We start from the raw sequence: 21,310 nt of genomic DNA on the forward strand, positions 1-21,310 counted from the left end.
CGCAGCAGCTGCGGGGCTCCCTGCTTCCTGGGTGGAGGGAAACAGAACAGACCCGGCCTTGTTCACACAGGCATTTTGCAAAGGAGATTTATTTTCGCCGTCTCTCTTCTTGCCCCCAAACAAGGACCAGCAAGACACAAACCAAGCAGCTTCCACCCCGTCCCAAGATGGGCTGAAGCCGAGAATCAGTGCTGTGTCACCACACAGCTCACTGTGGTCACGAGAGAAAGGGGTTAAGATAAAGACAGAGGCCAAAGGCTGAGACTGTGACAGCCTCCCTGACCACTGAAGCCACGGCTGGTAATACCAGGCTCCCAACCCGCAGCCCGGCCTGGCGTCTACCTGGTCCCTTCACCCTGGCAGGAGGCCCGCCTCCCTCTCCACCAGCCGGCTGACCGTGCGCAGGACCAGGGGCAGGGCTGTGTTGGTGTCACGGTGATAGCGGGGCTCGGACACCTCCACGCTGGGCGTGAACACGAACTGGGCCACGCTGGGCATCTTCAGCAGGTTCAGCAGCTCGGTGGCCCGCGTGCGGACGGCTCCCGCGTCCTCCTCACCGGGCATGGAGCCCGTGGCTGGGCTCTGGGCCAGGCTCCTCATCTTTGACAAGAGCAGGGAGACCCTGGGGACGAGGGAGTCCCAGCCCGTCAGCCGCAGGCGCACCCCTCACGAGGGCAGGGGCGTCGTGGAGGGACCAGCTGCCAGGAGCACCCAGCTAGCGCGGTTTTAGCTGGGAGAGGTGAGGCGGCGGTGCTGACACAGCCCCCGCCACCTGCATCCAACCAGAAGGCCTGTGCGGCTCTGGGGGACGGAACAACCTCCGAAGCCGTTCCCCTTCCCAACGGGAAGCCTGTAGCTCCCTCTACCCACCGGGAACTGGTACCTGGGAATCAGGTCTTGGCTCCGGGAGGCCAGCTTGGTCAGTGTGGTCATGAGCACGGTGATGACCTGCGGAGGACACTTGGGAAGGGTGGTGGAGGGCCGCGACTGGGTGACCTCGAAGAGCAGGGCCTCCAGGGCTTCGAAAAAGTTGTTGATCTGCTCCACGGTGCACCGCCGGTCCCAGGACACCGACAGGTACTCGCCGATGGCCCACACCTGGGTGGGGGACAGCGCTTCAGCCTTGTGACAGGCCGCACGTCAGGCGCGGGCCGGGGCGGGGCAGCGGCTGCCTTACCACGGACGTGAGCACGTGCCCGCCGCTGCGGGGGCCGCCCACAAACTCCAGCAGCTCCTTCGCATGCTCGACCACCAGCGGGGGATGCAGCTTGCACAAGGCCGGGAACTGGGAGCTCAGCACCCTGCCAGAGAGGACACGCGGGCTGTGCTCGCCCCGCACCGACCCGAGCCCCACGGCCCATCCCGAGAAGACCTGGGCGGTGGTGGGAAGCCCCCAAGCACCAGGTGGAGGTAAAGGCAGTCCCGGCCCCGCCAGGAACCTCTTGCCCCGCCGGGGAGGAGGCTGGGCTGGAGCGGGGTGAGCCCGCGTGAACTGGGCCTTCAGCAAGGGGGAGAGATGCTCTGGAAGGCTCCATGGAAGAGGGGCTTGGGTGGGCAGGGAGGGGTCCGTGCAGTGGCCTAGGAAGTGCCGAGGCTGCGGCGGGGTCTGTGGCAGCTGCGGAACCGTAGCCGTGAGGGGTGGAGAGCACAGGGTCAGCGAACCCGTCCAGGGCTGGGCCGTGGAGCCACAGGAGGGGCAAAGCCTGCCACGAGGGACCCACCTGTGCACACCGGCTTCGTACCCCGGGACCTGGTAAAGCGAGTCACTTCGCTCCAGGAGCAGCAGTGCCAGCTGGCTGGCCAGGGCCCCGTCAGCAATCTGGGGGGAGAGAGAGAGAGAGAGAGACTGCGTCCCACCCCCAGGGAACACCTCTGCTCCGGACCCGGCTGGCTGCTGCCCTGGGGGCTTCTCTCGGCCCCAGTTCTGGGAGGCACAGGAGCCGGGCCGGGGCTGGTGTGAGCAGCCCTGTCTGCTGTGACGGACCGGCCCCTGGGCCACCGAGGAAGCTGGGGCCCTGTGGGTCCTGGCTCCGGCTGGCCCTCTGCTGCAGGGACAGAGGCCCCAGGAAGCGGGCTCACCTGTGTCACCGCTGAGAAGAACGCCCGGAGCAGGGTGGGCACGGCCTCGGCGCACTGGACCACCCGGGCACAGCCGGCCAGGGGCTGCAGCAGCCGGTAGAGCGGCGTCAACCTGAGGACACACGGCCCGGCCCTAAGCACACGCCTGGTCCCCGTCCGCCCGGGGACCCGGCTCTGGGAGCGCCTGCTCTGCCCTCATCACAGGCCACCCTGCGCATCTCCTAATCCACAGCCTGCTCCCTCCGCGGCCAGCCCTGCTCCCGTGGCACACGGAGGGCGGGAGTGCGGCTGGGGGCAGGAGGCCGTGGTCCAGTCCTGGCCCTCCCGCCCCTAGGATGTGCTAAGCCTCCCTTTCCCCACCTGTGGGAAGGAGTCAGCACAGCGCCTACCCAACAAGGAGACAAGGACGGGATCGGGAAACTGAACAAGCAGACCGCAAGCCAGGTGCCCAGGAAGCGCTTGGCCACGTGGCCAGCGCCTGTTGGGTGGGGGTCACCAGAGCTGTCTCTCCAGGTCAGAAGGCACCAGGCCTGGGGCGGATGCCAGGGCCCAGCCTCAAGGCCTCAGGGAGCTCTCGTGTCCCGCGTGGGGCCTGGGGACGCCTGGCAGCGAGCCCTACCTCTCCACGGTCCCGCTGGCCTGGGCACGCAGCAGGTGCTGGAAGAGACCCTGGGCCTGCGAGTCCCGGAAGGCCTCCAGGCAGCCGGGGGCCCTGATGGAGACGTCCCAGGGCGGCCTCTCGGACGCGGCCTGCAGCGACCTGTGAGCAGAGAGACTCCCGAGGCTGGGCTCGGATGTGGGCTCTGGCCCAGGCCAGCCGAAGCTGGACTCGGCCCCTGCCCTCACGGTACCCACTGGCCAGGGAGAGACTAGAGTGGATGTCACCGTAACATCACGGTGCCCTGACCCAGCCAGGAGCTGCAGGCTGACCCGAAAGGGCCTGGGAGGCTGCACGGCTGAGTGAAAGACAGGCTGGGCTCCGGGGCTGCCGTCAGGGGGCGGCGAAGAGGTGCAGAGAGACGCTCTGCTTGGGAGAGAGCAGGAGCGGCCGGGGGCAAGGAGGGGCGGGGACAGGGCAGATGCGGTCAGAAGAGGGGCCCACCTGAGCTGCAGGTCCAAGGCTGCGGTCAGACAAGGCAGGTCCAGCAGCAGGTGGAGCATCTCCACGGCCGTCCCTGCGTCGACCAGGGACGGGAGGAGCGCCACAAAGTCGGAGGTGAGGGGCGGGCTGTTCCAAGCCAGGAACTGCGGGGACAAGCAGGGCAGCTCAAGTGGGAGCCCGGAGGGCGTGACGCCAGCCCTGCCACCTCCTCCTGTTTCATTGTGACCCACGAGTTGGAAAATATGCCCTTCAACTTTCTTCCCCCCTATTCTTTTTGCTTCTGCACTCACTTTTGTACCAACCATCAAATCACTTTCTATTTATCATCGTTTATTTTCCTGATTAAAGAACTAAGTCTCTGATTTTAGAAAGGCCATGCAGTGACACGCCAATCACAAAAGACACATCAGGGCTTCCCTGGTGGCGCAGTGGTTGAGAATCCGCCTGCCAGTGCAGGAGACACAGGTTCGAGCCCTGGTCTGGGAAGATCCCACATGCCGTGGAGCAACTAAGCCCATGTGCCACAACTACTGAGCCAGCACTTAGAGCCTGTGAACCACAACTACTGAGCCCGCGTGCCACAACTACTGAAGCCCACATGCCTAGAGCTGTGCTCCGCAACGAGAAGCCACCGCAATGAGAAGCCTGCGCACCCCAACAAAGAATAGCCCCTGCTTGCCGCAACTAGAGAAAGTCCGCGCGCAGCAACGAAGACCCAACGCAGCCAAATATATATTAAAAAAACCCAAAACCCATCAAAGACAAAGGTGCCAAATGGCTGAACACACCCGGCAACGCCCCCCAGTGAAGAGATGCTAACCTGAACCAATCCTGCGAGCTCAACCACCAAGCCAGGCCCGACCTCGCCTTCCCGAGGGCACAGGCACGGGCGCCCCCCCCCCCAGCCCATGCCAGGACACTGCCCCAGGGGCCCTGCACACCCCAGGCCCCCAAGCCCCTGCTCTGGCTCATGGATGACCGAGCGTGCCTTGAAGAGGTTGGGGAAGCTTGTCCTGAGAACGCCAAGGTTTCTGCCAAACAGAGGCAGGCTGTCCCTGCAGAACTGGACGAACTCGAAGGCCAGCATCGGGCTGTGGAAATGTTCAGCGGGGATCCTGCTGAAGAGGTGCTGGTAGACGGCATCTGCGTCCACTGCGGCCGCCTCCCCTGAAAGCCAGCGGGCTCCGTCAGGGCAGAAGGCCTCGGGTGCTGGCGGGGGCCCCCCGCGCCTCGGGCCAAGCCTCCAGGGCCACACGTGTCTGCGGGACACCAAAGGCAGACGTGTCCGCCCTTCACAAGCACGAGAAGAGGCAGCTGAGCCGGATCCGGCTCTTCCCAGGTGTCTCTGGCCACAGACCCACCCTCTGGTTACGCTGACGGGGATTGTTCCTTGGAAGGGGCTGGTTTCACGGCACCTTCCAGGAAACTCTCGTGGCAAAGAGTGTTCACGATCAACACAGAGTTGGTAACGTTTTCATTTGCTACTTAAATCCATTTAAAAGTTCCCACCATCGAAGTGCTCACCGCTCACCAGAGCAGTGCTGCTCTACGGATGAAGGGAGGGGAGCGGCGTGCAGGGGGAAGCCGCCCGCCCCGCGCGCGGGCCCGCTCCCGCGGGAGGACGGAGGCTCACCGTGGTGCAGGAAGAACTGGGCCACGGGCAGCAGCGCCCGCACCCAGGCTGGGTCCCCACGCAGGCGCGTGTGCAGGGCCTTCAGGCAGGAGAGGGTGCGGTACAGGAAGGAGGGGTCCTGCCGGCAGAGCACGTCCAGCACCAGCACGGCCTCCACCAGACACTGCGGGGACCCGAGGAGGCCGCTCAGAGGGAGCTGAGCGAGCGAACGAGCGCCCGCCCGCCCGCCCGCCCGCCGGGCACTCACTGCTTTCTGCAGGTCTGAGTCTGCCTTCCTCAGGGCTCCTGGGGGAGGGAAGAAAGCCACCTGGTCTCTGCGTCCCCATCAGAACAGCCGAACAAGAAGGTGCCCTGTGTTCTGGAAGCTCGAGGAGAGGCCGGGCAGCCCAGAGCTGGGGGCGACCCCAGCGCAGACGCGAGGTGGGGACCGAGCGCCGTGGGCCGCGGACGGGTGGGCCGCGGACGGGCAGGGTGGCCCCGGGACTCACGCCGGTTACTCTGCTCGAGCAGGCGCTGGCAGTACTCGAAGGCCTTCTCCCGCAGCCACTCCTGGGGCGGCAGCAGGTGGCTGGCGGTGGACGTGGCCGAGAGCACGGACCGGGTGGAGCCTTCCAGCTCCGACTTGTCGTCTGGAAGGGAGAACGAGCGCTCAGCAGGACAGAGCAGGGCCATCCGCAGGGCGCGAGGAGGGCGGCTGCGCCCTGTCCCGCCTGCTGCCACCCCAACGGGACACGGTGGTGTGGATGAGCCCGGACTGTCTAACGGCTAGTGGGCTTGCAGAGGAGGAGTTGGGAGAAGCTGTCTGAACGGTCCTGTCGACACCTGGCTTCTCAGCACGTCTGGGAAAGGCCTTCTGGAGACCACGGGTCTCAGCCACTGTCGCCCAGGGGCCCACCACGTCCTGCCTGCATCCTACCTGCATCCGGGGCGCCGGAGCCCCCAGGCTCGCTGTCCAGCAGCCAGGCCCGCAGCATGGAGAAGGCCTGCACGTTCAGCCACTGGTCCTCCGTGAAGCGCTGGCCCGTGGACAGCACGGTGAAGAAGTCTGTGGCCACTGCCCCGTCCACCTCGGTGACAGGGCCCAGCTGCAGGAGGCAAGGAAGGTCAGCCGGCGCTGCGGGGCCCGGGAAGGGCCGAGAACACGCGGCCTGGGGCGCGCGAGCCACTGCCCTGGCCGTCCACGCTCCTCCGGGACCATGGGCACCCTGCCCCCCCCCCAGGGTGCATGAATGCAGGCACTTGAGCTGAAAACATGGCCCTCGGTCAAATACGATCCCTGCCCGTGTATTCCGGGCCTCAACCCACAGAGCGCGTCACAGGCTCGGGGCTGTGACCCAAAGCGCCCCCGCATGCCCGAGTGGAGTGAGGAGAGAGCGCTCGTTCTGGAACCGGGGAGGAGGCATGGGCGGCAGCCTGAAGGCCAGGCCGGTTGAGGCGGCCCGGGGACAGGGAGCCCCGAGTCCCCCAGCCTCACCTGCCGGGCTCTGGGCGTGGAGAAGAAGCCCCCGGAGGAGTGGGCGACCCCCTGCTGGACGCTGGCGTAGCGGAGCCAGTCCCCCAGCCGCTTGCTGAGCGCCCTGGTCTGCTCTGTGCAGGGCGGGGGCGACACCGTAGGAACCGAGTTAAGTCCCGCAGGCTCGGGCTGCCTGGGCTGCCGCAGGTCTTCCTAGGAACCGGCAGCAGCCCCAGCGGCCCCTCGCCCCCGGTGGCGGGGTGTGTGCAGACCTTCGTGGAGGGCGTCCGGGGCCAGGCTGGTGACCTTGGACACGACAGGGAGGAGGTGCCTCAGGCTGGGCCCCTCGGGCTGCCGGCTCTCCAGGACCTTGAGGACGCGCTGGCCCAAGCTCCTGACCTGCTGCTGGTCACCCTGCAAACCCCACAGCAGAACATGTTCCTGCGCGTCACGAACGCCACCCGGGTCAGGCGTCCGGAACGTCACAAGGGCAGCCCCGGCCCTGTGGCCTGAATCAGCCTCACAGCCCTGGCTCATCCCCCCACGTGGAATGGGGGCGGAGGGGGGAGGCGCCCAGGCAGCGCCGAGGGCTGCTGGGTGACAGGGGCCCAGCCGAGCCCGCCTGCCCCACCGGGAGCACGTGGCCCGCTGGTTCACTGAGGCCCCAGGGCCACCAAGGGCAGGGCGGCGGCAGTCACGTTACCTGGGCCAAGAGCACAGAGGCCACGAGGCCCAGCTGCCGCGTGTTCTGGATGTGGTCGCAGGAGAGGCTCAGGCTGTCGGAGGGTGCCATCTCTCTCAGGACAGCGGCGCAGAGGAGCTGGAGCTGCTCGGGGCAGGCGGGCGAGCAGAGGGTGCTCTGCAGCAGCGCCACGCAAGGCTTCCCCAGCCTGGGGGGAGGGGCGCGTCACCCCGCAGGGACGGGCCGGGGCAGGCAGCGCCCCCCCTCCCCGCCATGCCCCAGGGACACATGCGCGCACCTCCTGCTGTATTTTGTGGCCGAGACGATGAGGAAGAGCCTCCGCAGGGCGTCCAGGGCGTCGGGACCCCAGTCCTCCTTCTGCAGCAGCGCACAGACCCGGGTACAGAGCTTCCCCAGCTCCTCGTCCCTGATCTCCCTAAACAAAGACGACAGCGTCAGCAACCCGGCGACGAGGGACCCGGAAACGCCGCCCTGAGCTGTGACAGGACGGCTCTCGGGCTGGGGACCGTCCCTGCTGAGCAGAGGACAACCCAGGTGTCGTGGAGGAAGGCGGTTCCAGCAGCACCAGGCCTCTTGTGACGAACCCGCTGACCGGGTACCTGACCTGGGTCCTTGGCCCCCCCACCGGCCAGGCGGGGGACCCTCACTCCAGCAGTTACTACAGCAAACCTCCACGCATTCGGATTGTTATTCCAGGACCAGAAACACAAACCGATTGGTTTAGGAGTCAAAAGTAAGGGGGATTTAGTCTGAAACCAGTTGCTTTTCAAAAGATTCCTTCAGTGAACCTTTAACTTCTGGGAACAACAATTAAAAAATGAAAGGTCAAATATTATGACACATTACTCTAATACTTAATTTAAAAATTTATCTATTGAGCATTTATAACAGGTAAGATGCTGAACCAAGTCTCAGAACGGAAGCCTGGTTCTGGGCTTACTCCAGCCCAAAAGGCAAGAAAAAGCAACATGGCCACAAGTCACCACGCTGGGAGCTTCTCGGGGGCTCTTGGCAGGGCTCCCTACACAGCTGGGCCCCCGCCGCGTGTCCCCGCCCCCAAAAGCCATGACTGAAGACCACCAAGTCCACTCTGCTCGAGCTCAGGGTCTGAAATTCTGACCTGAGAGAGACGGCACATCCCCAGGCTGTGGGGCTGAGGAGAAGGTCCGAGAACCACGTGGGCTGGGGGTCCCGGGCAGCGGCTTGGGTTTCCTGTTCTTACCTGAAGGCTGGCAGACAAATCCCAATGGCTTCCCCACCACGCCTCGCCTCCCACCCCCGTTTCCATTTTTTCACTTAATCCAGCCAGAGTGGGATTCAGCCACCTACAAACACAAGCAAAGGCGCATGTAGGACGAGGAGGAGGAGACGGAGTTGAGAGGCCGGGTCCAGGTCTGCTTCTCACCGGGGCGACGACTAACGGAGAAGCTGCCAGCCCGTCTCGCAATTATAACTGAAACTCTTTCCCAGAACGGTGGTGCCCCTCACCCGTACCCCAGATTAGTCCCTTCCAATGTATTCTCCAAATCGCAGGATTCTTTCTAAAAGGCAGTCTGCCTACACCCTTCAGTAGCTCCCCACTGCTTTCAGACCCGAACTCCCAGGTGCTAGCAACGCTCACAAGGCCGTCTCGTCCTGTTTCTCCTGCTTCCGCCCCTGGCACGGACCCTCTGCCTGAAACGCTCTTGACTGCTTTCCTCACTGGCTGGCGCGTCACACACTCTGAGCTTCTGTTCAGTTGTCTTGTCCTTCAGGAAACCCCCCCCTGGCCTTGCTGCTCCCCCACCCCTTACCCAAGTCCCACTTTCTTCACCTATTCTGCAGTTCACAAGTCATGCTTCTGATAACCTTCCCCAGCCTTGCTTTCCATCTCTGAAAAATACAGAGAGAAACTAAAATTTACTCCAAATCCTAACTCCCAAACTTTAGTAATTTGTTTTAAAGTGCCACCAAAAATCACCGGCTTAATTAAAGAAAAATAGTGAAAACTAGTAAGACTCAACTGATAGTTATTAACTTTCCTCAAATCCCAACAGAGAGGAATTCCCACCCACCAGAGACAGAAAGACAGAGAAATAGGAATTAAATAGTGAAGGCTATTCCTCCTGCCTTTCAGCCTATACATTTATGACCTTGAATAGAAGATGAGCTGGGTGTTCTGAGTGGGTCTCAGTTCTTACGTGTCCCCTGGCAAGAACTCTAGGCTAAGCATGTCGCATGCTGAGTGAGATGCTAGCATTTAAAGATAATCTGTTTTCAGGGAGAGGAGATCAAAATGGCAGAGTAGGACGCAGAGCTCACCTCCCACCACAAACACATAAAAAATACGTCCACACTGAAAACAAACTGGAGACTGGCAGAAACACTCCCGTGCAACCAAGGCTTTGAGAAAGATCCGTACGGACTTGGGGAGGAGGAGCGATCGGTTGGGACTTGTGCCCCTAGTAGGGGACACAGAAGAGGAGGGGAATACTTGGGCTCAGAGACCTTACTGGGGAGGTAAGGGGTTCGAACCACGTACTGGGTGTCCCAGCCTCAGGGTCCGACACCAGGAAGATGAGTTCCCTTGGCTGGTTTGAAAACCAGTGGGACTAACAGCAGGGCTGTAAGAAACCTCGACTCCATTCGTGAAGCATGGGCGCAGGCTAGCTTACTCCTGAAATGAGGCAGAGGAAGCAGACTGAAACTGCCCGGGGCTCTGGCTGGTTTCCCGTGATCACCCCAGCACGCGCCCCAGCCCCAGCCCGAGCTGAGCACCTGCTCCAGCCCCTCTTGCTCCAGCACTGCTTCCCCTTTGGGGGCAAAGACGCCACTGCTGGGAGCGGGGAGAGCGCACACTTGGAACAGAACCAGCTTGGACCCGACCCTCAGGACAGCTGCTCCAGCAAATCGGGACCCGCCCTGATAGGGCAGTGATGGCCACTGAACAGACGAGAAGCTCCAGCTCGCACCTGGCTCTGGCTCCGGCTCCAGCCCCTCTACGTCTCCAGCCACACCTCCTACCGAGGCGACAGCTGCCAGCACACCCTGGAAGAAGATATGACCCCTGCTCACTGCAGCTCCTGCTCCCCCACCAAAGCCAGTGGGCACATGCACACTGTACAGGGACGCTCCCACACGAGGACACCCCTTCGAGACCACGACAGGTGACTCACCTAATTTCACAGAGACAGAAAAAGCCAAGCAAAATGAGAAGACAGAGGAATTTGTTTCAAATGAAAGATCAAGAAAAAAAAAAAAAAACGGAAAAAAACAACCAATGGAACAGAGATAAATAATTTACCAGATAAACAGTTGAAAGCATTAGTAATAAGAATGCTACCTGAACTAGGGAAAACAATAGATAAACATGGGACTTCCCTGGTGGCGCAGTGGTTAAGAATCCGCCTGCCAGTGCAGGGGATACGGGTTCGAGCCCTGGTCCAGGAAGATCCCACATGCAACAGAGCAACTAAGCCCGTGTGCCACAACTACTGAGCCTGCGCTCTAGAGCCCGCGTGCCACAACTACTGAAGCCCACGCGCCTAGAGCCCATGCTGCACAAGAGAAGCCGCCGCAAAGAGAAGCCTGTGCACTGCAACGAAGAGTAGCTCCCCTCACTGCAACTAGAGAGCCTGTGCGCAGCAACGAAGACCCAATGCAGCCATAAATAAATAAATAAATAAAATTAAATAAACAAACAAACAAACAAATAAATGGGTCCACCTGCCAATGCAGGGGACACAGGTTCGAGCCCTGGTCCGGGAAGATCCCACATGCCATGGAGCAACTAAGCCTGTGTGCCACAGCTACTGAGCCTGTGCTCTAGAGCCCACGAACCATAACTACTGAGCCCACCTGCCACAACTACTGAAGTTCGCGTGCCTAGAGCCTGTGCTCCACAACAAGAGAAACCACTGCAATGAGAAGCCCACGTGCCGCAAAGATGAGTAGCCCCCGCTCGCCGCAACTAGAGAAAGCCTGCGCACAGCAACAAAGACCCAACGCAGCCAAAATAAATAAAACTTATTTTAAAAAGAGCAATGAGACTAAATCCATGCTTACCTACAATTTCTCACCTTTGATATTAAAAACAAAAAAAAGAATAGATAAACAGTGAGAATTTTAACAAGGAACTAGAACATATAAAAAAATAATTGGAGCAGAAGAATACAATGATTGAAATGAAAAACATACTGGAAGGAATTAATAGCAGACTAGCTGATACAGAAGAACACACAAGTGATCTGGAAGACAGAATAATGGAAATCATCCAATCAGGACAGCAAAAAGAAAAACACATTAGGGCTTTCCTGGTGGTGCAGTGGTTAAGAATCCGCCTGCCAATGCAGGGGACATGGGTTCGAGCCCTGGTCCGGGAAGATCCCACATGCCACAGAGCAACTAAGCCTGTGTGCCACAATTACTGAGCCTGCGCTCTAGACCCCGCGAGCCACAACTACTGAGCCTGCGTGCTACAACCACTGAAGCCCGCGCGCCTAGAACCAGTGCTCCGTAACAAGAGAAGCCACTGCAATGAGAAGCCCGCGCACCACAATGAAGAGTAGACCCCGCTCGCCGCAACTAGAGAAAGCCCGCGTGCAGCAACAAAGACCCAACACAACCGAAAATAAATAAATAAAAAATAAACTAAAAAAAAAAAAAAAAGAAAAAAACACATTAAAAAAAATGAGGACAGTTTAAGACATCTCTGGGGCATCGTCAAGTGTACTAACATTCACATATAAGGGTCCCAGCAGGAGAAGAAAAGAGTCAAAAATGTATTTGATGAAATTATGACTGAAAACTTCCTGTGCCTAAAGAAGGAAACAGATATCCAGGTACAGGAAGCAAAGAGAGCCCCAAACAAGATGAACCCAAAGAGACCCATGCCAAGACATACCATAATTTAAAAATGGCAAAAGTTAAAAAGGGAATTCTAAAGGCAGCAAGAGAAAAACAATCACATACAAGGGAACCCCGATAAGGCTATCAGCGGATTTTTCTGCAGAAACTTTTCAGAGCAGAAGGGAGTGTCGTGAGATATATTTAAAGGGCTGAAAGGAAAAACCTACAATCTAGGATACTCTACCCAGCAATGTTATCATTCAGAATTAAAGGAGAGAGAAAGAACTTCTCAGACAAGCAAAAACTAAAAGAGTTCATCAATACTACACTGACCCTAAGAGTTAAAGGATCTCCTTTATGTGGAAAAGGCTAGAACAAGAATTTACAGAAAAAGAAAAAGTCCCACCAGTAAAGGCAAATATATAGTAAAGGCTGTGGGTCAACTAATTAAATAAACTAGTACAAAGGTCACCATATATGAACCCCATGGTAACCACAAATCAAAATCGATATTGTGAAAATGACTATACTACCCAAAGCAATCTACAGGTTCAACTCAATCCCTATCAAGTTACCAATGGGATTTTTCACAGAACTAGAACAAGAAATTTTACAATTTGTATGGAAACACAAAAGACCCCAAATAGCCAAAGCAATCTTGAGAAAGAAAAACGGAGCTGGAGGAATCAGCCTCGCTGACTTCAGACTATACTACAAAGCTACAGTAATCAAGACAGTATGGTACTGGCACAAAAACAGAAATACGGATCAGTAGAACAGGATAGAAAGCCCAGAGATAAACCCACACACATACGGTCACCTTATCTTTGACAAGGGAGGCAAGAATATACAGAGGAGAAAAAACAGCCTCCTCAATAAGTGGTGCTGGGAAAACTGGACAGCTACATATAAAAGAATGAAATTAGAACACTCCCTAACACCATACACAAAAATAAACTCAAAATGGATTAAAGACCTAAACGTAAGGCCAGACACTATAAAACTCTCAGAGGAAAACATAGGCAGGACACCCTATGACATAAATCACAGCAATATCCTTTCTCACCCACCTCCTAGAATAATGGAAATAAAAACAAAAATAAACAAATGGGACCTAATGAAACATAAAAGCTTTTGCACAGCAAAGGAAACCATAAACAAGACAAAAAGGCAACCCTCAGAATAGGAGAAAATATTTGCAAATGAAGCAACTGACAAAGGATTAATCTCCAAAATATACAAGCAGCTCATGCAGCTCAATATAAAAAAAACAAACCCAATCCAAAAATGGGCAGAAGACCTAAATAGACATTTTTCCAAAGAAGACATACAGATGGCCAACAAATACATAAAAGGATGCTCAACATCACTAATCATTAGAGAAATGCAAACCAAAACCACAATGAGGTATCACCTCACACTGGTCAGAATGGCCATGATCAAAAATCTAGAAACAATAAATGCTGGAGAGGGTGTGGAGAAAAGGGAACCCTCCTGCACAGTTGGTGGGAATGTAAATTGATACAGCCACTATGGAGAACAGTATGGAGGTTCCTTGAAAAACTAAAATAGAATTACCATATGACCCAGCAATCCCACTACTGGGCATATACCCTGAGAAAACCATAATTCAAAGAGTCATGTACCAAAATGTTCATTGCAGCTCTGTTTACAATAGCCAGGACATGGAAGCAACCTAGGTGTCCATCGACAGATGAATGGATAAAGAAGATGTGGCACATACATACAATGGAATATTACTCAGCCATAAAAAGAAACGAAATTGAGTTATTTGTAGTGAGGTGGATGGACCTAGAGTCTGTCATACAGAGTGAAGTAAGTCAGAAAGAGAAAAACAAATACCATATGCTAACGCATATATATGGAAACTAAAAAAGCACTAATGATGAACCTAGTGGCAGGGCAGGAATAAAAACGCAGATGTAGGGAACGGACTTGAGGACATTGTGGGGAAGGGGAAACTGGGATGAAGTGAGAGAGTAACACTGACATATATACAGTACCAAATGTAAAATGAATGGCTAGTGGGAAGCTGCTGAATAGAACAGGGAGATCAACTCGATGCTTTGTGACCACCTAGAGGGGTGGGATAGGGAGGGTGGGAGGGAGGCTCAAGAGGGAAGGGATATGGGGATATATGTATACACATGGTTGATTCACTTTGTTGTACACAGACACAACACTGTGAAGCAATTATACTCCAATAAAGATGTGAAAAAAACAAAACAAAAAACAAACCCTCAAGGTAAGAAAGAAAAAGAAGAACGGAGAAGAACTATAAAAACCGACTAGAAAACAAGCAACAAGATGGCAATAAGTACATACCCATCAATAGTCACCTTAAATATCAATGGACTAAACACTCCAATCAAAAGACATAAGGTAAGAGGGAAGAGATATGGGAACATATGTATATGTATAACTGATTCACTTTGTTATAAAGCAGAAACTAACACACCATTGTAAAGCAATTATACTCCAATAAAGATGTTAAAAAAATAAATAAATAAAGATGCTATGATGATCCATGTAAAAAAAAATTAAAAAATAAAAATCCCACCCAGTTCTCTCAAAAAAAATAAAAAAATAAAAAAGACATAAAGTGACTGATTGGATAATAAAACAAGACCTATCTATATGCTGCTTAAAAGAGAATCACTTCAGAACTAAAGACACACACAGACTGAAAGCAAGGGGATGGGAAAAGATATTTCATGTAAATAGAAACAAGAAAGCTGGGGCAGCAATACTCATATTAGACAAAGTAGACTTTAAAACAAAGTCTGTAACAAAAGCCAAAGAAGGGCATTATGTAATGATAAAGATAATAGGGGACTTTAACACCCCACTTACATCAATGGACAGATCACCCAGACATAAAGTCAGTAAGGAAACAGTAGTCTTAAATGACACATTAGACCAGTTGGACTTAATTCAACTGGGCATCAATATCTACAGGACATTCCATCCAAAAACAGCAGAATACACATTCTTTTTAAGTGCACAGAATACACATTCTTTTTAAGTGTGGTCTTTTTAAGACCACAAAACAAGTCTCAACAAATTTAAGAGAATAGAAATTATATCCAGCACTTTTTCTGACCACAACTATACGAAACTAGAAATCAATTACAGGAAGAAAAATGGGGTAAACGCAAACATGTAGAGACTCAACAACATGGTACTAAAAACCAATGGGTCAATAAAAGAAATCAAAGAGGAAATAAAAATACCTCAAGACAAATGAAAATAAAAACACATTCCCGGGCTTCCCTGGTGGCGCAGTGGTTGAGAATCTGCCTGCCAATGCAGGGGACATGGGTTCGAGCCCTGGTCTGGGAAGATCCCACATGCCACGGAGCAACTGGGCCCGTGAGCCACAACTACTGAGCCTGCACGTCTGGAGCCTGTGCTCTGCAACAAGAGAGGCTGCGATAGTGAGAGGCCCGCGCACCACAATGAAGAGTGGCCCCCACTTGCCGCAACTAGAGAAAGCCCTCGCACAGAAACGAAGACCCAACACAGCCAAAAATAAATAAATAAAAATAAAAAGTTATTAAAAAAAAAACACCACATTCCCAAATCTATGGGATGCAGCAAAAACAATTCTAAGAGGGAAGTTTATAGCAATACAGGCGTACCTCAAGAAACAAGAAAAATCTCAAACATCCTAACTACCTACCATCTAAAGGAATTAGAAAAAGAAGAAGAAACAAAGCCCAAAGTCAGCAGAAGGAAGGAAATAATAAAGATCAGAGAAGAAACAAAATAGAGACCAAAAAAAAAAAACAAAACAATAGAAAAGACCAATGAAACCAAGAGCTGGTTTGTTTGTTTGTTTTTTTAAATTTTTATTTATTTATTTTTGGCTGTGTTGGGTCTTCACTGCTGCATGTGGGCTTTCTCCAGTTGCTGTGAGCCGGGGCTACTCTTCGTGGTGGTGTGCGGGCTTCTCATTGCGGTGGCTTCTCTTGTTGCAGAGCACAGGCTCTAGGTGCACGGGCTTCAGTAGTTGTGGCATGTGGGCTCAGTAGTTGTGGCTTGTGGGCTCTAGAGCGCAGGCTCAGTAGTGGCACACGGGCTTAGTTGCTCCGTGGCATGTGGGATCTTCCCGGACCAGGGCTCGAACCTGTGTCCCCTGCATTGGCAGGAGGACTCTTAACCACTGCGCCACCAGGGAAGTCCCCGAGAGCTGTTTTTTAAAAATATAAAATTGGTAAGCCTTTAGTCAGGCTGATAAAAAAAAAAAAAAAAGAGGATCCAAATAAAATAAGATACGAAAGAGGAGAAATTAAAACTGATATCGCAGAGATACAAAAAACCATAAGAAAATACTACCAACAGTTATATGCCAACAAATTTGACAATCCAGAAGAAACTGCTACATTTCTAGAGACATACAAGTCCAAGACTGAATCAAGAAGAAATATACAATCTGAACAGACCTATCACTAGTAGTGAAATTGAATTAGTAATTAAAAAATCTCCCTGGGCTTCCCTGGTGGCACAGTGGTTAAGAATCCGCCTGACAATGCAGGGGACACAGGTTCAAGCCCTGGTCCGGGAAGATCCCACATGCCGTGGAGCAACTAAGCCCATGTGTCACAACTGCTGAGCCTGCACTCTGGAGCCTGAGAGCCACAACTACTAAAGCCCGCGCGCCTAGAGCCCGTGCTCTGCAGCAAGAGAAGCCACCACAATGAGAAGCCCGCACACCACAACGAAGAGTAGCCCCCGCTCACCGCAACTAGAGAGAGCCCGCGCACAGCGATGAAGACCCAACTCAGCCAAAAATAAATAAATAAATTTATAAAAAAACCAAAAAACAAAACTCCCAGTGAACAAAAGTCCAGGACTGGACAGCTTCACGAGGGAATTCTACCAGACATATAAAGAAGAGATAATACCCATCCTTTTCAAACTATTCCAAATAATTGAAGAGGACAGAACACTCCCAAATTCATTCTATGAGGCCACAATTACCTTGATACCAAAACAAGACAAAGACACTACAAAAAAAAGAAAATTACAGGCCAATATATTTGATGAATATAGACGCAAAAATCCTCAACAGAACATTAGCAAACCAAATTCAACAATAAAAAAAAAGATCATAGGTAATTCCCTGGAGGTCCAGTTGTTAGGACTTTGCACTTTCACTGCTGAGGGCGAGGGCTCAATCCCTGGTCAGGGAACTAAGATCCTGCAAGCCATTCAGCACAGTCAAAAAAAAAAAAAAAAAAAAATCATACACCATGATCAAGTGGGATTTATTCCAGGGTCACAAGGATGGTTCAATATCTGCAAATCAATCAGTGTAATACACCACATTAACAAAAGAAAGGATAAAATTCACATGATCATCTCAACATATGCAGAAAAAGAATTTGACAAAGTTCAACATCCATTCATGATAAAAATTCTCATCAAAGTTGGTATAGAGGGAACATCCCTCAACATAATAAAGGCCATTTATGACAAACCCACAGCTAACATCATACTCAACAGTGAAAAGCTAAAAGCTTTTCCTCTAATATCAGGAACAAGACAAGGATGCCCACTCTCACCACTTCTATTTAACACACTATTGGAAGTCCTAGCCACAGCAATCAGACTAGAAAATTAAAAGGCATAAAACTTGGAAGGGAAGTAAAACTGTCACTATTTGCAGATGACATGATACCATATATAGAAAACCCTAAAGTTTCCACCAGAAAACTATTAGAATAAATAAATTCGGTAAAGTTGCAGGATACAAGATAAATATTCAGAAACCTGTTGTTTTTCTATATGTTAGTAAAAAACTATCAGAGAAAGCAAGAAAACAATCCTGTTAAAATCATGTCAAAAAGAATAAAATATACCTAGGACTAAGCTTAACATAAGAGGTGAAAGACCTATACTCTGAAAACTATAAATCACTGATAGAGGAAACTGAAGATGATATAAAGAAATGGAAAGACATCCTATGTCCATGAATTGGAAGAATTAATATTGTTAAAATCTCCATACTACCCAAAGCAATCTACAGATTTAATGCAATCCCTATCAAAATACCCATGACATTTTTCACAGAACTAGAACAAATAATCCTAAAATTTATATGGAACTACAAAAGACCATGAATAGCCAAAGCAATCTTGAAAAAAAAGGACAAAGCTGGAGAGAGGTATCATGTTCCCTGATTTCAGACTATACTCTACTACAAAACTACAGTAATCAAAACAGTATGGTACTGGCACAAAAACACACACATAGATCAATGGGACAGAAAAGAGAGCCCAGAAATAAACCCACACACTTACAGTCAATTAATCTATGACAAAGGAGGCAAGAATACATACATACACACACACAATGAGGAAAAGACAGTCTCTTCAATAAGTGGTGCTGGTAAAACTGGACAGCTACATGTAAAAGAAAGAAATTGGAACATTCTCTAACATCATATAAAAGTAAACTCAAAATGGATTAAAGACCTAGATGTAAGATCGGAAACCATAAAACTCCTAGAAGAAAACACAGGCAGAACACTCTTTGACATAAATCACGGCAATATTTTTTTTTGGATCTGTCTCCTAAGGCAAAGGAAGCAAAAGCAAAAATAAACAAATAGGACCTAATTAAACTTAAAAGCTTTTGCATAGCAAAGGAACCCTACCGAATGGGAGAAAATTTTTTCAAGTGATATGACTGATAAGGGATTAATATCCCAAATATATAAACAGCTCATACAACTCAATATAAAAAAAAACTCAATTAAAAAATGGGCATAAGACCTGAATAGACATTTTTCCAGAGAAGACATACAGATGGCCAATAGGCACATTAAGAGATGCTCAACACAGCTAACTGTCAGAGAAATACAAATCAAAGCCACAGTGAGATAACACCTCACACCTGTCAGAATGGCTATCATCAAAAAGACCACAATAACAAATGTCAGTGAGAATGTGGAGAAAAGACAACCCTAGTTCACTGCTGGTGGGAACGTAAATTGGTGCAGTCACTATGGAAAACTGTGAAGTTCCTCAGAACACTAAAAATTAAACTACCATGCCATCCAGCAACTCCAATCCCAGGTACATAACCTAAGAAAACAAAAACACTAATTTGAAAAGGTACATGCACCCCAATATTCACAGCATTATTTACAATACCCAAGATATGGAAGCAACCTAAGTGTCCATCAACAGATGAATGGATAAAGAAGACGTGATTATATATAGATATACACACACAATGAAATATTACTCAGCCATTAAAAAAAAAGTGAAATTCTGCCATTTGCCACAGCCTGGATGAACCTGGACAATATTATGTGTAGTGAAATGAGTCAGACAGAGAAAGACAAATACGGTATGTTATCATTTATAATGCAGAATCTAAAAAATGGAATTAATGAATACAACAAAACAGAAACAGACTTATAGATATAGAGCACATACTAGTGGTTATCAGTGGAGAGTGGGAATTGGGGAGGGGCAAGATAGGCGTAGGGGTTTAAAAGGTACAAACTATGTATTAAACAAGCTACAGATATATTGTATAGCACAGGGAATATAGCCAATATTTTAGAATAATTTTAAGTGGAGTGTAATATATAAAAATATTGAATCACTATGTTGTACACCTGAAACTAATATTATAAATCAACTATACTTCCATTTTTGAAAAAAGATATCTATTTTTCTTTAATACAGTTCTCATAAATTCAAGTGAACTTGAATTGGAATACTGGAACTTGAATATTGGAATATCCGTCCAAGATTAAAAGAAATACAGACTTTTTTGGACTTGGTGGGGAGACGGTGCTACAAATCCTCAAAACACTTGCTTTACAGACTTTCAAGGGTTACTCTAACCATATCAAACGTTTACCCTGTTTACAGCCTTCAGAAACTAATATGCATTCAAGATCTTGCTTCCCTAAGATCAGAGGAGCCTCAACCAGCCTAATCTTTCCCACCAACTGGTCCAGCTCCAAATCCAGTTTTTTTTTTTTTTTTTTAAACCATGGTTCTGGCTGCATTTTCTTCTCTTAAAGTAGCATCAAGTCTTACACTGTCTGATAGACTATGGGGTTTGAGTCCGAGCTTACATCTGCTTTCTCCCATGAGTGGCTAGTTGGTGAGGAAAGGGCTACCGACTTAGTGAGAGTCCAGAGCCAGCTCGGGGTCCTAAGACGCTGGGTAATTTCTCAATACATCCAATGCATCCACAAGAGAGCGGATCTTTCTATATAACAAAATCCTCCATGCCTCCCCAAAGCCCTCGCAAGGTATCGAACTCATGGGCTTTGCACAGGGCTCGCCATGGCTCAATCAAACAGGCTCTCCAGCGTATTTGTAGCTTTCTTGACCCTGAAGCAACTAACAGCTCTGGACCCCACTTCCTGCCAGACGTGGGGTCCGCACCCGCCAAGCCTTTGGCCAAACCATCAGCGGGGTCCCACCCCCACTTCATTTCCACTCATCCTTCAGAGCGCTCTCAGGAGCCACCTCCTCCGGGGACCAGCTCGACCCTCCTCGGACCTCCTCACCCCGTGCCTGGCCCGCGTGGCCTCCCCAACCTCAGTCTCTAAAGTGGGTTCAAAGGGGGCTCCTTCGAGTCGCCGCGCGCGGGCCCGGCTCTGAGACCCACCACCAAGTGACCGAAGGGAAAAGCTCGGGCGCACCTGGCCTGGAGGAGCAGACTCTCCGCCCCCGTCGTGAACATCCTGCCGCCGCCGCCGCCGCCGCCGCTACCGCCGCTGCCGCCGCCGCCGCAGTTCGGAGAGCAGCCCTCACACTCCGCACGCTGGCGACTCCGGGAGAAAAGCCCGCAGCAACACCGGCTTCCGGGTCGCGTCACGTGCAGCGTCCCGTGGCGCATCACGTGAGCAGGGCGCACAGGCCGCCGACCAATGGGCTTTGACGGAGCGTCTCAGCCGGGGGCGGGGCCGGCAGCGCGAGGGCCGACGGTCAGGGCTGGCTTTGTGTCGCGTTCCGGCACTTTGGACCGCGGGATTCCGGGACCTGGAGACCCCGGAACCTCCGCACCCCGGAACCATGGTACCCGGCACCCCGGTGCAGCTCCGGGCGCTGGGCGCCCGGGAGCCGCTAGGAGCGGCCTGTCACCGCTGGGCCTCAGCCCGTCGCCCCAGTTCTAGGTTCTGTTCCGTGAACACAGTCCGCTCCGCCGCCTGCAGGTCCCGTGTTCAGTGCGGCCTGAAAAATACTACACAGACTGCGGTCGTGGGCTGGGTCTGTGTCCTGCAGTTTGCAAGGAATAGCTGCAGCTCTCAGAAGTTCTTTTTTAAAGCTCCCATTTCATTTTGCACTCAGCGTAGGCTGTACCTGCTGCTTTAAAAAATCTTATTCAATCCCCACCATAATCACAGACTATCGGTATCTCGTTTTACAGATAAGGCAACATGCTCAGAGAGGGAAGGTCAATTTCTAGTAATTCTGAGAGGTGTGTTGGCCACGGTATTTCCAGCCTGCAGACTGC

General features: G+C 52.0%; 1 protein-coding gene across 6 annotated transcripts; it reads right to left on the bottom strand.

The window, feature by feature from the left end:
• Positions 1–71: 71 nt before the first annotated feature.
• Positions 72–20,643, bottom strand: AP5Z1 (adaptor related protein complex 5 subunit zeta 1). 6 transcript variants are annotated; one of them, XM_036826041.1, is made up of 17 exons: positions 20,496–20,643; positions 7,248–7,385; positions 6,971–7,157; positions 6,540–6,681; positions 6,289–6,401; positions 5,731–5,899; positions 5,303–5,443; positions 5,062–5,099; positions 4,815–4,977; positions 4,170–4,348; positions 3,182–3,324; positions 2,699–2,839; positions 2,080–2,191; positions 1,722–1,819; positions 1,178–1,301; positions 884–1,098; positions 72–622 (listed from the first exon to the last, which is right to left on the bottom strand). In XM_036826041.1, exons 1-17 carry the CDS (start codon positions 20,534–20,536, stop codon positions 352–354), a joined length of 2,415 nt encoding a protein of 804 aa, XP_036681936.1. In that variant the 5' UTR covers positions 20,537–20,643; the 3' UTR covers positions 72–351. The 6 variants fall into 6 exon arrangements, with proteins under 6 accessions (XP_036681936.1, XP_036681935.1, XP_036681934.1 ...); XM_036826040.1 differs by lacking the exon at positions 20,496–20,643 and having other exon boundaries at positions 2,699–3,324; positions 4,815–5,099; positions 6,971–7,380; XM_036826039.1 differs by lacking the exons at positions 6,971–7,157; positions 7,248–7,385; positions 20,496–20,643 and having other exon boundaries at positions 2,699–3,324; positions 4,815–5,099; positions 6,540–6,956.
• Positions 20,644–21,310: the final 667 nt, after the last annotated feature.

Source organism: Balaenoptera musculus, chromosome 15 (genome assembly GCF_009873245.2).
Source record: "Balaenoptera musculus isolate JJ_BM4_2016_0621 chromosome 15, mBalMus1.pri.v3, whole genome shotgun sequence".
In the NCBI taxonomy this organism is placed as follows: Eukaryota; Metazoa; Chordata; class Mammalia; order Artiodactyla; family Balaenopteridae; genus Balaenoptera; species Balaenoptera musculus.